At 39.5% G+C, this 16,902-nt stretch overlaps 1 protein-coding gene across 1 annotated transcript in view; it reads right to left on the bottom strand.

Moving 5' to 3' along the window:
* LOC124798146 (kinesin-like protein KIN-7M, chloroplastic) overlaps window positions 1-16,902 on the bottom strand; it is a 278,641-nt gene that overhangs the window by 26,151 nt on the left and 235,588 nt on the right. Inside the window, exons 14-16 of the mRNA XM_047261426.1 lie at window positions 15,142-15,299; window positions 12,412-12,558; window positions 9,726-9,971 (exon numbers count right to left, since the gene is read on the bottom strand). Coding sequence (XP_047117382.1) covers window positions 9,726-9,971; window positions 12,412-12,558; window positions 15,142-15,299 — 551 coding nt within the window. The remainder of the gene's footprint in view (window positions 1-9,725; window positions 9,972-12,411; window positions 12,559-15,141; window positions 15,300-16,902) is intronic.

The following is a 16,902-nucleotide window of genomic DNA, read 5'->3' as shown; positions in this document are numbered from 1 at the left end:
AAAAATGCCTTGTAAAAAGAAAAGAGAAATGTATCTTATAGCTAGGAGGAGTAATGATCCCGAAACAATGAAACATTATAAAAACTAATGCACTGTATTAAGAAGTTATTAAAAAGTCCATAAGTATGTGCATTGTGTCTGAGTTTAGCACATCTGATAATAAAATTAAAACAATTTGGAATATTGTGAAATGGGAAACAGGGCACCCGAGAGCACAGGAAGACTGTATTTCTATCAGGCACAATGAAAAGTTTGTTAACAAGAAGTCAGAAGTAGAAAACATTTTTAATAATCATTTTTTTAAGTGTTGTAGAGAAAATAGGTTCCATTTATTCATTAGAAAATGCAAGGCAGTGTACAGAAGAGGCAGTACCTACGCAATTTGATAAAATTGAAATTCAACCTACTTCTCCTACTGAAATTAGGAAAATAATAAATTCACTCAAAAGTAAAAGCTCACATGGAATTGATAGCATTTCCAAAAGAGTACTAAAAGCTTGTTCCCAAGAAATAAGTAGGATTCTCGGCCACATATGTAATAGCTCACAGAAACAGGGAATTTTTCCAGATAGACTGAAATATGCTATTGTTAAACCACTGCATAAAAAAGGGGATGGATCTGATGCTAACAACTACTGCCCAATCTCACTTCTGACAGCTTTATCCAAAATTCTTGAAAAAGTAATGTATTCAAGAGTAGCATCACATATTTGTAAAAATGAAGTACTAACAGAATGTCAATTTGGTTTTCAGAAAGGCTTTTCAACAGAAAACGCTATATATGCTTTCACTGATCAAATATTAAATGCAATGAATAACCGAACATCAATTGGGATATTTTGTGATCTCTCAAAGGCTTTTGATTGTGTGAATCATGAAATTCTTCTAGATAAGCTTAAGTATTGGGGTATGAGTGGGACAGTGCACAAATGGTTTAATTCATACTTAACTGGAAAAATGCAGAAGGTTGAAATTAATAGTACTGATAGTCTACAAAAACCAGCAGAGTCCTCTAACTGGGGAAGTATCAAGAATGGTGTCCCACAGAGTTTAGTCTTGCGTCACTTATTGTAGTAACGACTTGGTACTCCATATTCATGAAGATGCAAAGTTAGTTCTTTATGCTGATGATACAAGTATAGTAATCACACCCAAGAAGCAAGAATCAGCTGAGGAAATTGCAAATAATGTCTTTCAGAAAATTATTAAGTGGTTCTCTGCAAATGGACTCTCACTAAATTTTAAGAAAACACAGTTTATACAATTCTGTACAGTAAATGGCGTAACACCTTTGATAAATATAGACTATGAACCCAAGATCACCTTGCAGACATTTATTTAAGGAACTCGGGATATTCACAGTACCTTCGCAATACATATATTGACCTATGAAATTTCTCATTAATAACCCATCCCAATTCAAAAATAACAGCGAAGTGCATAGCTACAACACTAGAAGAAAGGATGATACTCACTATTCTGGATTAAATCTTACTTTGGCACAGAAAGGGGTGAATTATGCTGCCACAAAAATCTTTGGTCATTTGCCAAATAGTATTAAAAGTCCGACAGACAGCCAACCAACATTTAAAAGCAAATTAAAAGAATTTCTGAATGACAGCTCCCTCTACTCAACAGATGAATTCTTAGATATAAAGTAGGAAAAAAAATTTATTATTTTGTGTAAAGAAAACTTCTGTTAAAGTGAGACACGTTCCACATCATTACGAAATGTCTTATTCATGATCTATGGAACAAGGATTAATGTATGTATGTACTGTCTGTATCACTTGCAGTGAATCTACATGTCCCAGTCTATACATGGTACACTAAGTCACCTCCAACTAATATTGCATGATCTGGGTGTTCTCATGCTACTGAGTGTAGACTTTCTTGAATGATTCTACAACCATACAACTGTTATGGCAGAGCCAGGTGGCTGGTAAAAACATCTGATAATTAACCTGAGTTCACTTAGGCCTGCTACTTGGGACCAGATAACTTCACAGTCAGTCTCAGTTTCAACCTTTGTATGTAGACAATATTTTTGTCAACAGCAATGACCCCCCCCCCCCCCCTTTCTATGATGTCTAATCTTCCTTTTCGATATGTGTTCCATACCTCACTAAATATTTCGGAGCTTTCTACTTTGAGTTTCAGCCAACTATCAGTTCTCGAAACAATTCGAACACAACAAATTTCCTGGAGGGCAATAAATTAGAAACTTTGTTACGAATATTTCGTGAAATACTGTTAAAATTTTAACAGTCATGAATTGTCTACTTTGCATGTGATCTCATTTCAGCCTCTGCATATCGATTGGTGAACATTCTCAAGAGGACCTCAAACTACGGCCTAGCCTAAAAAACAACCATGTGCATTCTACAAGGACTCTGCTAGCCGAGAGGTGCACCACTGATCTTTCAGGGGAATTCCTATAACTCTCCATCCCACAGTGTAGGTCCAAAAACCTGCAACCATGGCAGTCACAGAATCTATGTAGACTGTTTGAGACCCTCCACTCGGCTCTAAACCGAAGGACCCCTATCAACTCTGCATACAAAGTACACATTGTGATAACTACTTGCACTCCCCAAGCAAGGCCAGCAGTCTTTGCTATACCGCTAGCCACCTGTAGGAACTAAGGATGCCCTCAGAACCCAAGCGACAGGCGTAATTGGTACCAACATGAGCAACAACTTGTAGATTACTGAACCTGCACCATAGACAGCCACAAGCAGGGCCTCTGTCACATCTTAAATAGTTCTTCAAATCAATTGCGAACAACTATGGCCCAGTGACAATGCACATTGTCATACATAAAAATTCCATTATTGTTTGGGAACACAAAGTTCGTGAATGGCTGCAAATGGTCTTCAAGTTGCCGAACATAACTATTTCCATTCAATAATCAGTTCAGCTGGACCAGGTAAAAACAGCCCACACCATTATGGAGCCACCAACAGCATCCAAAGTGCCTTGTTGACAACTCGGGGCCACAGGTTCGTAGGCCTGCCCACACTCTAACCCTACTATGAGCCATAACCAACTGAATTTCAGGATTCATCTGACCAGGCCATAGCTTTCCAGTCATCTAGTATCCAAACAATATGGTCATGAGCCCAGGACTGGAGGCAGTGTCATTTGCTGTTAGAAAAGGCACTCCCGTCTGTCATCTGCTGCCATAGTCCATTAGTGCCCAATTTTGCCACACTGTACCAATATATGTGTTCATTGTATGTCCCATATTGGTTTTTGTGGTTATTTCATGCAGAGTTGCTTATCTGCTAGCATTAACAACTCTATGAAAAAGCCCCTGCTCTCTGTTGTTAAGTGAAGGCCATTAGCCACTGCATTGTCCTTGCTGTGAGGTAATGCCTCAAATATGTCCCTCTCGACACATACTTGACACTATGGCTCTCAGAATAATGAATTCCCTAACAATTTCTGAAATGGAACGTCCTACGCATCTAGCTCCAACTACCATTCCGCTTCAGTGTCTGTTAATTCCCATCATGTGGCCATGATCATGTTGGATACCTCTTCACATGAATCATATGAGTACAAATGAAAGCTCCACCAGTGCACTGCCCTTTTATGCCTTGTGCAGGTGATACTATTGCCATCTACATATGTTCAAATCGCTATCCCACGATTTTTGTCACCTCAGTGTACATAGGTACGGGTGGGGGGTGGGGAGCAGGTTCAATAAAAGCAGCAGAATCTTTTAGCTTTTGATTTTCTCTTCTTGTACCTGTGAAGTTTTGGTTTCTCTGAGGAGTCCCTATCTTGCCTTCTGGGACATGTTTTTTTTTCCTCAACCTGTGTCTCTTACAGCTGCTTTTTTGTGGTAGACTGCTGGTGTGTTTTATTCTGGGAGGAGTAACTTGGCAGGAGTTCTCCTTCACTGGAGATGCCGAGCCATCCCACGATTGAAAAACAGGCTTTGCTATGTGACTATGGCCAGAAGTTGCTGATGATACCTCATGACTGTGATACAAGTGGATTTTGACACAATGTTTGCTAAGTTTGACATCATTTCAATTGGATGGGGTTATTAAAATATTTATTGGCATCTTTATAAGCCAGGTGTTTTATATTCCTGGATTTTCCCCGCCCTCTTGAAAACAGAATAGGTCAGCAAATGAGGGTTGTGGTATTCTAGACTGTTTACACACTTAGCGTGTTGTACCCATGGGTTGTCCTAATGCATTGTCATTTCACATATTGCCCATGCACCTTCATTAGAACAGTGGGAAAACTTGTCCAAACTTCTGGCACCTACAACAACATCTCATAGGAAAAGAGAAGTAGGGCCTGACATCACACCTTGCTTGGGTAAAACTAGGATGAAAGCTTCAGTGTCCATCCTTTTATCTTTGAGTCCTCTCTGAATGCATCGAACAAAATTTATTACTCATTGCTGTAGGTTATTGTACAGTTCATCTGTTTGCAGTGTCGGATCCTTTTGTAAGACAACACCTTGAATCTTGTTGAGTTTGTTATGAGGAGAGATGGTAAATGGTATATCCCCAATCATGGCACAGGGCTGGAGTGCCTGTGATTTGTTAGTATTAAAAGTTTTGATAAACAGAGACCAATTTTGCAACTTCTCCAAACCCTCCTCAATATTTTTGATGAAAAACAGCAGCTTTGCTGTTGCGAAATATTCTCCATCAGTCTTGGAGCATACCAAGAACCGGGCAAACTGTCCATCTCCATTTCTACTTGCCTGACTCATCCCAAGGTGTGGCCAAAGACAAACACATTGGGGTTGTAAGCCTCTGAATTAAAATCTTGTCTTCTATCTGCTGAGGTTTCCATGTTTGCACGGCTATCTGTACTGGTGAGTTTGACCTGTTTTACTGAGGATCGTCCGCCCTGATGCCACTCGTTGATTGGAGAATCTGCCCATGGGGCACCAGCCACCAACGTACAGGCTGCATGGCATATGTGCTGTTTGTTGGAGTCCTGTATTAGACAGGCACCTACTCCTTGGCATATATGAGGTGGTTACAGCTCAGGCAGCACTAGTGTGATCCCTGCATTTTGAGGGATCTACAATCATGAGGGTACACAACGGTCCTCTCACAACGGACTGATTACCGCACTGGACTTCGGATGTGAACATATATCCACTCTAATAGTAGGTGCAGAAGATCACACCACATGGTGGATTGATTATGCATCACATATGGCGTACTACCTCAAATGTCCTGCACTGCTGTGAGACTTAGAAAAGAGGAGATCAAAGCATAAAAGGGGACTATATGTAATTAAGCCAGAAAAGTTGAGGGAGAGAATGCGAAATGGGCTACAAATAACGGGTGTCCCAATAATAACCCAGCTGCAAAGTGAAAGCTCAACTAGGTATAACACTTTGTCGTCTCTTACAACAGGTAAGGAATTGCCGTTGGGCTAACCTAGCCCCCAACATCATAGTGGGGATCTCATTACTTACAAAACCTTTTATGCCACTGTGAATATGAGGCAGTTCTGACTTTCAGTAAGTGTTAATAATGATGGACATAATTTCTGAAAAGAAAACACAAAGTGAGAAGTTGAATCACACAATGAGAGCTGGCAAAGTAAATAGAACTGAAAACGCTGACACAAAAGATCGATAAATTCAAACACTTATGTTGTCATCTCTCCAGCCATCAATTGTCAACTGTCAACTTGACAGTCGATGGTCTGAGACATCAAAGTTACAGGTAGTCTGCATATGTTATGTCAGCCACTGATGCATTGTACATATGGATCATGGTAGCCACTTCAGCATCAACTAAGGCCTGAAGGAGGTGCGTTGAAGCACCGAACTGGTAGCTACACAATAGATGACATTTTAAGGACAGCTGTAGATATTTCATGTTTGAACAATAGTGAAAGGCCGTAGTCTCCCAGATCTCAACCCACAAGAATGGACATACAAAAACATGAAGAAGATATGTCAAGTTGCAGACAGGCACCAGTACAGGTGAGACATGTCAACTGAAACCCAAAATTCTGTGTACGCTGTAGCAATGATGACCAATATAGCTGGTGCTTTTTATAACCAATAGTGGCCATCTTTCTTTGGTTGAGAGAACTCTTGCCGCAGGAGACATGCTTCTTTAATATGCCTGAAAAGTAAATAACAAGGATGACAACTTAAGGCTGTCTGCAGGGATCAGTTTGTGGTCCAGCGTTTTGGGAGGTAGCGTTAGAGACCGTACTACAAAAGTTACATGACAGCAGTAACGAGTGGATTGGTAGCATTTGTAGATGACATGCTGTTCATTGTACGCAGTGCTTCCAGAAGAGTTACAGAAGACAAATGTAATGCAGTGTTCCAGGAACATGAAGGATGGTGTTTAAGTTCAAATTGTCACCAGCACCTCACACAAATCCTTCTGAAAGGGAACCTAGCAAGAAGCCCTAAAATACAATGAAATGATATAACAATTAGAAGCAGCACAGTAACATGAAATCTAGGGCTACTCCTGGATAAGTGTCATGACTTTGTACTCATATAAAGGAGGCAGGCAGAAAAGATGCAAATGTGATGAACAAATTATAACTATTGCAAATAGGCAATTTCAGCTTTCCTTGAAAACAATATATATTAACATCACTCTTCAGGTATAAGCATTTAGCGTCATAGTTATCAGCTTGTGAAGCCCGCATATTAGTCGGTAGAGTTCAACGAGGAGTGTTACTAAGGTTATAGGGCACCTTGCGCACTATCCCGAATGATGCATTGTTAGTAATTCTAGAATATGCCTACTGGGCTTGGAAATTAGGGAAAGGAGAGTCCTTTATTTGTTAAAGAAAGGCAGTCAAATGGAAGTATGAAGGACACTTTGAACTGAGGCCAGTACCAAAAAGTTAATAAAAGATTGCACATTACAACTGTGGGATACTTCAGGCACATGCAGGAGAGCATAAAAATTTCTCCTTAAAATTAGGGAGAAACTAAAAATGAGGTTTCTTAACCCACCAAGTGAACTGATCCATTACCTGAAATCATTGCCCATTGCTACATATCTATCCAAAATCAAAAGACGTGATAGTCATGCCTACAGTAGTATGGGCACTCCAGAGCAAAAATGTGGGATTGCGCTTCATATGAAGACACACCGTGTAATGGTCTACAGGCATTTGGATGTTAGATTCCAAAGCAGCAGTGAGTAGCAAGTCGCCCTGGTGCATCTTGGGTGATACTCCAGCCACAGTAACCACAAAGCTGAACAATGACTTCTCGAGACATTCAGCCACACGCCAGCATTTTGCCGTCCTGGCAAGACAACATACTGTATAAGTGGAGGGAAGACAACTGAGATCAGTAATCACTGAATAAAATGGTTTCTCAAGAATTAACATTGCACTGGTGCAAGTGTTCATGAAAGTGTGGATTATACTTTGGATGTCCAAAGAAACTGGTACACCTGCCTAATATCATGTAAGGACCACACGAGCACACAGAAGTGCTGCAACAAGACATGGTCTTAACTTATGTCTGAAGTAGTGTTGGAGGGAACTGACACCGTGAATCCTGCAGGGCTGTCCATTAATTTGTAAGAGTATGAGGGAGTGGAGATCTAATCTGAACAGCATGTTGCAAGGCATCCCAGATTTGCTCAGTAATGTTCATGACTGTGGAGTTTGGTGGGCAGCAGAAGTGTTTAAACTCAGAAGAGTGTTCCTGGATCCACTCTGTAGCAATTCTGGACATGTGGGGTGTTGAACTGTTCTGCTGGAATTGCCCAAGTCCGTCGGAATGCACAATGGACATGAATGGATGTAGGCTATCAGACTGGATGCTTATGTATGTATCACTCCAACGGCACACACCCCACACCATAACAGAGCCTCCACCAGCTTGGATAGTCCCCTGGTGACATCAGGGTCCAGGGATTCATGAGGTTGTCTCCATACCTATACAGGTCCATCCGCTTGATATAATTTGGATCGAGACTTGTCCGACCAGGCAACATGTTTCCAGTCATCCACAGTCCAATGTTGGTGTTGATGGGCCCAGCCGAGGCGTAAAGCTTTGTGTCGTGCAGTTATCATGGGTACATGAATAGGCCTTTGGCTCCAAAAGTCCATATCGATGATGTTTTGTTGAATGGTTCACACGTTGACAGTTGTTGATGGCCCAGCTTTGCAATCTGCGGATGGGTTGTACTTCTGTCACATTTAACAATTCTGATCAGTCATCATTAGTCCTGATCTTGCAGGATCTTCTTCCAGCCGCAGAAATATCAGAGATTTAATGTTTTACCGGATTCCTGATATTCACGATACACTCGTAAAATGGTCATATGTGATAATCCCCATTTCATTGCTACCTTAGAGATGCTGTGCCCCATCACTCGTGCACCAACTGTAACACCATGTTCAAACTCACTTTAATCTTGCTCACCTGAAATTGTAGCAGCAGTAACTGATCTAACAATTGCACCAGACACTTGTTGTCTTATACAGGCGTTGCCAAACGCAGTGCTGTCTTCAGCCTGTTTACACATCTCTGTATTTAAATACGCATGCCTTTACCAGTTTCTTTGGTGTTTCAGCGTAAGATGTTACAGTGAATCATGGAATTGTCTGTTATAGTGGAAGCATTACTGATGAGCTGCCCCATGTCTAATGAATCCAGCAGATAATGGCTGCTGACCGGGGCGGTATGAGTGCAGATCCAGTAGTGGAAACAACCACCTACAGTTTAAATGCATCGAAACAACTGACCAAAAACAGCTTCTCAGATAATAGGCTGTGCATAAGCATGCACGGCACCTACCTTGCACAGACTTTGTAGTATCCTAAGTGCTGAGTGAGAATTTTGTACAGAACTAAATGAGACATTCTTGATGTTATTCAGGCATGTCGCTAATCATGAATCATCAATTCTGTCAAATGATAGGAAGACTTCATATAATGAGATGTGGGAACGTCTAATGCACGCAGGAACGATGTCGAACATGATCAGTTTGGAAGTCCAGGTGTTATGTTGCGTGGGCTTACTGACCTCCAAATTTCTGAACACTGTACACTCACTGGTCAATGCTGTTTTGACACTGTACTACTTCTCTATGCGCATCTTTTCAAGGCTGCATTTGGCCCTGCCTTCATTTTTACGAATGACAATGTGGGACATCGAACTGTGCAGGTGCAAGAACTCTTGGAATGAGAGGATATTTGGCAAATGGACTAGCCTGCCAGTTTCCTTGACTAATATACCATCAAGCACCTACTGGATCTGTTGTGGGGACGTATTGCACCATGTTCATACGCATCAAACACCATCAGCATATGTTTTGTTTTGTATAAGGCACGTCGCAGTCTTTGGTTCATTGGCAGTCAACAAAGGAGACAACTTATAAATCATTTTGCAGCCCCTCTTACAATATCTCCATTAGACCAAAAAGTTTTGGGACTGGATTAATAAAAAATATGGGTAGTTAAGATAGTGGCTTTAATGCTTCAGGTGTTATACACTGCCAATTTGTAAGGACAGAAAATGTCAAAAATAGGAGCTATCAAATTGATATGAAACACTGTGCAAGCAACAATGAAAAGCTTACACATCTCTCTCAATTTACTCCTTACACAGAGCACTGAGGAATAAATACGGTAACAAAAAGTATGTAAGAAAATATGAACATAACAATCTTTCACTATCAAATGAACACTAACTTAATCTGATCTTAATATTTGTGGAAAGAGCCGAATTAATGACTTACCTCACGCTGACTAGCATTTAATGGAAACATATCAACTTGAACTTCTTTGTTGGAGAAATTAACTTCCTCTTTGTCCTCAGTTTGTACGCGTGCATTACTATAGGTCTTTTTTTCACCTTTCAGCTCTGTAATTTTATTTTCAAGCATGTTTACTTTAGCTGTCTGCGAATGGCACAGTAATTTCAGTTTCTCATTCTTTTTCCTCAGATCAAACACAGTCATCCTGAGATTTTCAGCAAGGGTATCCTATTGGTGAAGGAAAGAACCACTCATTAAAAGCAAACACAATCATTATTTCCAACATTAAAAGCACAAGTTTTGACACGCAATAATATACTTTGCTTAATAACTTATTAAGTACACTTCAACAAGCTGCCTTGTCATTGCTTTATCCCAGGTTTCATGTAATTGAATCTCTCAACTTGTATTGTGATTTACGACAGTGGGTAGACTGACACAGCTACCTTGTGCATTAGTTGTTATTAATTACAACCATTACTCTCATAACTTTGAATGGTGAGAACATGTCTGCCTTGAAAAATAAGGATAAAGCTACACAGACAATTCTCCCTCTAGCTTGCTATTGTATGTGCAACTCCAACACAAACACAGCACTTTAAGGTGTCACTTAAGAAGACATCATCTCCTCTTCTGAGATGCAACATGCTGTTTCAGCAGCAATTTGCAGATATCTAAGAACACAGGCATCCTGGGTAAATTGCCTCAGTTCAAATTTGACCTCCTTCCAGTTCCTCTGTTTTGGGAAGAAGCATATTGTAACAACTATGGTCTGGCTACAAACAATAAATACACAACGTAACAAAGCTTGTGTGTAGCTGTGGAATGGCTCCGTAAAGTTTATTTAATACTTCATCCTATTTACTGTTTGTTAATAAACATTCTGCAATATTATTTTCTCTCAGACATTTACTTGTGACATTGATGTACACAGCACATCTATTATAGCCTGACAACGACTTCTGCACTTGTTCTCATCAGTTGTCTTCTGTTTTGGAGAGAATCTGAAGGAAGAAGGAGGGAAGATTAGAGTTTAACATCCCATCAAGAACAATATAATTATAGATGGAGCACAAACTCTCACTGGGGAAGGAAATTGACCACGTGCATTTAAAAGGAACCATCCTAGCATTTGGCTAAAGAGATTTAGAGAAACCATGGAAAACCTAAATCTGGATGGCTGGATGGAGATTTTGACCACCATACTCCCTAATGAGTGTCCGACGTGTTTCCACTGTGCCACCTCTTGTGATGGTGAGAAGTAACCGTTCCAGTACCTGGGGCCATGAAGAGATTGCACAAGTATGAACTTTTGTGATATACTTTATTGTCATGTTCACGGAAGGGGACAATAAAATTAATGACGATGCCATGGACTAACTTCACATCAGGTAGTTCCAAATGTCACATCTTCACTAGCAAAGAATAAAAAGAAGGGCAATATCTCATAACTTAAGTAATGTGTGGTATGATGATGTTTGTTGGCAACACTATTCTCCAACCCCAATTTACTATCTCTAAGGATTATTTTGATCTTCTGTAGTAATGTATATAACAGAGAATGAAAAATCCTCACATTAACACTTTACGGACAAATAGCAATCAAAGGCAGGTGTAACATTAATTAAGGTGACTTATTATTAACAGACAAACTGGACATAACTTTCCAAAAAAAGGTGAGAGGAGAGGGCAGAGTAGAGGGGGGAGACACGCTAATCAACAAAACATGCCGAAGTAATTGTTTGGAACAATTTACCACTAATTTAAGTAAAAATCTTAAACATATGATGGATAAACATTTGTGCTGTGAGGGTACAAATTTGCATGCATAAATTACATTGCAACACTTATACATATTATGTCAGAGTAGAGTAGACAAGTATGGCTCTAAACAGTTACAGTCAGCAATTACCTCAAGTAATTAACTGTAGGATGATTTTACATTAGAACAGCTACTGCTGGTATTTTGGAAAATGTTTCAGAGGTCCCCGAGTGTTGGAGAAGTGATGGCACACAAATAATGTAGGAGAGACAGTTAGGTACATGCATCTCACAAGTCCCTGGTTTCGAGCCACCATGAAAATACTCCATATAATGATTTCATAGTGTAGAATAATCTATAACAGTTTGTTAATATATGTGACCTGCCAAACCAACATTAAGTGGCACTAGTTTTCATTTTATAAACTTCAGTTATAAGAAGACTTTGGCTTCATAATGCAGTTGGAAGTAAACTGTAAGCCTAAGGGCTCAGAGTTTATTTGCTATGAAGCGAAGTTCGCTATGAGAGTTACATCAGATGATGAGTTACTAGAAGTCAGAAGCCAGCTGCCCTTAGCCAGGCACACAGGTCACAGTAAGGGAGAGATTTGTCTAAACATTGTATCATACACTGAAGTTACTTTCCCCCACACTGTATATCTCTAGTGATCTAAAATTCTTACTTATTACGTAAATAGCATTTAAAAAAAAAAAAAAAAAAAAAAAAAAAAAAAAAAAAAAAAAAAAAAAAAAAAAAAAAAAAAAAGAAGAAGAAGAAGAAGAAGAAGAAGAAGAAGAAGAAGAAGAAGACACGGAGTGTCATTTTAGGAGAAGGTAATTTCAATTACATAAGACCAATACCATTTGCAAAAAACATCTAGCAGTTTAACTGACAGTAACCACTCACCGTTACTATACCACATCCATAATTAATGAACATACGAACATCATCTGTCTGACTGGATGCGTCACAACAGGTTCTACTTTGGTTTACTTGAGAGTACGTCCGATCAGCTCGCTGCATTTGTTTTAACTCCATCTTATATACACGGATCTGCAAACAAAATGTAATGAACATGAGGGGGGAGTTTACAGAATTGTGACGATTTTGCATTAAACTGTAGCAATGAAAGACATGATACACAATAAAAATAAAGTTTAATATACAAGGTGTAAAATTTTGCTTCCGCTGTTTGCCGATAGGTAGCGACAAAGGTAAGTAGCAGTCGAAAGAAACAGATCGCAGAAGTCAGGCACTAAGCTTGGACCTCGGTCAACATAATCTCATTGAAACATTAGTCGATTTGTGTCTGCACCAAAAAGTTGTTCTTGATTGAAAATGTCAGTTTATGAGCCTAATTCTCGTCATTTGCAGGAGGTGTTACTGTTTTGTTTCAATATGAAAAAACAGCGGCTGAGTCTCATTGAATGCTCTCAAGTATATATGGTAAGGACGCTATTAGTGAAAGAACGTGTTGTGAGTGGTTTCAATACTTCAAGAACAGTGATTTTAACTTCATAGACCAGCGTAGTGGTGTAAGAGAGAATGTTTTCGAAGATGCAGAATTGCAGATATTGCTGAGTGAAGACTCGCGTCAAACTGTAGAAGAAATGGCACGATTAGTGGGAGTGACACAGCAAGCCATTTCAAAATGTCTCAAGGCTCTGAGCACATTTCAGAAAGAAGGGATTTGGGTCCCGGGTGAGCTGAAACAAAGAGACGTTGAACCACATTTGTGATGTTTGTGAACAGTTGCTTGAGAGGAAAAAACAGAAGGGATTTCTGCATCGCACTGTGGTAGAGGACGAAAAATGGGTTCATTTCAATAACCTGAAATGCAAAAAAAATCATGTGGGCATCCCAGCTATGCTTACACATCGACGGCCAAAGCAAATATTCACGGCTCCAGGATCATGCTCTGCATTTGCTGGGACCAGCTCGGCATCATGTACTATGAGGTGTTAAAACCAAGTGAAACAATCACAGGTGCTCATTATCGGATGCAATTAATGCATTTTAACTGAGCATTAAAAGACAAATGGCCGCAATACAGCAAGAGACACGATAAAGTGATTTTGCAGCACGACAATGCATGACCCCACATTGCAAGAGAGGTCAAAACGAACTTGGACATATTAAAATGGGACGTCCTACTCCACCCGCCATATTCTCCAGTCATTGCTCCCTCTGACTACCACCTGTTTAGATCAATGGAGCATGGCCTGGCTGACTGACACTTCCGATCTCATGAAGAAGTCCAAATTGGATCGATTCGTAGATTGCTTCAAAAGATGAACAATTTTTTCAATGTGGAATTCGTACACTGCCCGAAAGATGGGAGAAAGTAGTGGCCAGCAATGGAAAATACTTTGAATGATACATGTGTAACCAATTTGTTTCATTAAAGCCTCAAATGTTGGGGAAAAAACGACGGAAGCCAAGTTGTACAGCTTGTACTTTTGGAACTATATTTGTAAATGTCCTCTGCAAAGAAGAAATGTACTTTTTTGATAGTTTCGCCATTGTTATTTTTGCATGTATGACCTATATTTTGTGTTATTAGTTCATGACAAATATGTAATTGTACACACAGCTACAACAAACATAGTTAGTGACTCACAACCACCAGAGAAAGTAACTGCTAATACTAAACAAAATTTGACAATAATAAAACAAATTACAAGTAAATCCATTTATAGTGGGCGTAACTTAACAAACATGAACTGGGTAGCTGGTCAGGTTCTTTGTTAGTTTTGACAACATAACGAGTGGTGAGTAAATTAAGTCTGCCCACTGCTAATCCACCTGGATTCATCGTCATCATCATCATCATCATTTTCTCCACATCACCTCCACTGGTAGCACCACTTTTTGCTGTCAGTCCCAGTGTCCACTAATGATTCTGAACAGTAACTACACACCATGAAAACAATAACCTTACACAAAATACACCAATCTGCTCTTATCAAAAATTCAGAAAAAGCTAAAAATTAAGCTAAAACACTGGTGTATCCATCAACAGTGCCCCAGGCAATAACAGCTAAAGATGCATATTATACTTTGTTGGTAGAAAGTCTACCAAAATAAGTAATATCTTGAAGAAAAAGATACTCAGTGACTATAGACCCAGTAATCAGTAATTCATTTACTCATGAGGACAAGCATACTCCAATGAGCGAAAGAGAAGCCTAGAAGATTATTTTCAAAGACTTTGCCCATACCGCATAAAAGAAGGTAGATCAGTGTGCACCGGACTTTAAGTATACCACAGAAGCTGGAAGCTCCATCTTTGCACAGTCTGCAAACTAGACACAATCACACAATACAAGTGTCAATAATGCACTCCAGTTGCAATGAATGAAACTCACTCTGCATGAAATACTGGAAATCATGACTCATCCCGAGAACTGCCCTAACTGAGTAATCAGGTTTCACAGAATGAGATTTACACTCTGCAGCAGAGTGTGCACTGATATTAAACTTCCTGGCAGATTAAAACTGTGTGCCCGACCGAGACTCGAACTCGGCACCTTTGCCTTTCGCGGGCAAGTGCTCTAAGTTAAGTCTCCACTCCTTTGGATTAATTTGCAGCTTAAGAACACTTTTAGAGTAATGTGACTTGGAGGAGCACAGTACCTTATGCTGGGCTTCCTTAAGTTCTGAATTATTGAGTTCAATAACTTTGGTTTGATTTGCCACTTCCTCTTGCAACTGGGCAATCTTACACCTCCGAGCTACTGCTTCTTGTATTAACTGTTTGTTTTCTTTTTCTAACTCTTCACACCTACAACCACCTAAAAAAATAATAAATAAATAAACAAAATAAAAATATTTGCAAACTGAGGTACAGTTCTAAAGGACTGCATTCAATGTTTTCATTGCAGCCATTTTAGTATGTAGTAATCTATAACCTGGTACACAACAAAAATAAGTAACGCTGAGGAACTGGTAGTACTGGTTAAACAGTTTAAAGTATAAGCAAGTTCTTGTACTGATTCTGTGAACACGGCTGCTGCTACAGGCGGCTATGATTTTCAGAGCTTGACAGACAAATACTAAAATGGTATTTTGGACAAGATTAGAAAATAATGCAGTTAAACAAAGGAAATATCAAAACAGAAGGAATAAAAAATGAGTTTTTCTAATTATACTAAATACATAAATACTACTATGTGGTTTTTAATGGGAAGAATGAGTGAAAATACTTAATGTTTTCATCTCCAATTATTTAGAAGTGAGGACAAAATTGAAGATGATTTCAAATAAATGGAAGTTGTTGGTCCAATCTACTGAATGCTAATTTTGGCTAACCTTAGGGGGTATCCTCAGTAGTGAGTTTCAGTAACAACTATCATCATCTGCTGTAACCTAGCAAATACTGTTTTTAATCACACAAACCATAATAGTTCATTAAAGCATTTGTTACGTCTGGTGGGTACTAACCTGGCCATATGAGTGCAGTCATAAGAAACCTAAACAGATTGACATGGTTTAATGAAATAGACATGACCTTGACATCATTACTGATGCATATGCTTTGGTCCTTACTCTGTGAGAACTTGCAACTTGCTTCATCAGTAAAAGTGGTAATGGATGAACAGTTTATCATGGATTTGTCCTTGCATTCTTAAGGATACATATGAGACCATATGCAATGCATTCATTCCTTCCATTCCTCAAAACATTTCTGTATGTATATATCTGCGAGGTTGCTTGTGAGCTCCACCATTTTTGTATGTTAGAGCACAAGAACATGTCTGTAGCAAACAGCTTCTCCACTGCCACATATGGAATAATGGTTCACTACCTAAGGAGCCATAGAATATGCCGTGACAAATACTTCCTTAGTAACATAACATCTCAGTTTTGGAACTTCAAATAACAGACAACACAAGCCTATGATGGGAGAAGATCACGTAGCAGTATTTTATAACAGGCAGGCACAAAACATGTGGTTACGAACATACTAGTGAAATAAAAAGGGAGAATTTTCGGATTTTTTTTTTTTTTTTTTTTGTGGTTTTAGGGCGCACAACTTCAATGGTCATTAGCGCCCTGACTACTCTAAGAATGCACCGCGAGGCACAAGTTGACCACAACAACTAAAAGGGAAAACACGATAAAAGACAGACTGACAGGCATAGGATTAAAAAACAGCATCATCAAATGTCCTTAGCGAGGTGTGTCAAATTGATAAAACGAAGAACACGAGCAGCTGCTCGTGGGTCATCCGCTAAAATGGCATCGAAAGTATTTGGCAGGTTAAGATCGAGGCGCAGTGTGTTAAGATCTGGACAGGACATTAAAATGTGTCTAACCGTCAGCAAGTGCCCACATGGGCAGAACGGCGCCGGCGCAGCCGTCAGCAGATGGCGATGGCTGAACCGGCAGTGTCCA

This window comes from Schistocerca piceifrons, chromosome 5 (genome assembly GCF_021461385.2).
Source record: "Schistocerca piceifrons isolate TAMUIC-IGC-003096 chromosome 5, iqSchPice1.1, whole genome shotgun sequence".
Lineage (NCBI taxonomy): Eukaryota > Metazoa > Arthropoda > Insecta > Orthoptera > Acrididae > Schistocerca > Schistocerca piceifrons.
The sequence above is the reverse complement of the archived record's forward strand: the minus strand, read 5'-3'. Positions and strand labels throughout refer to the sequence as shown.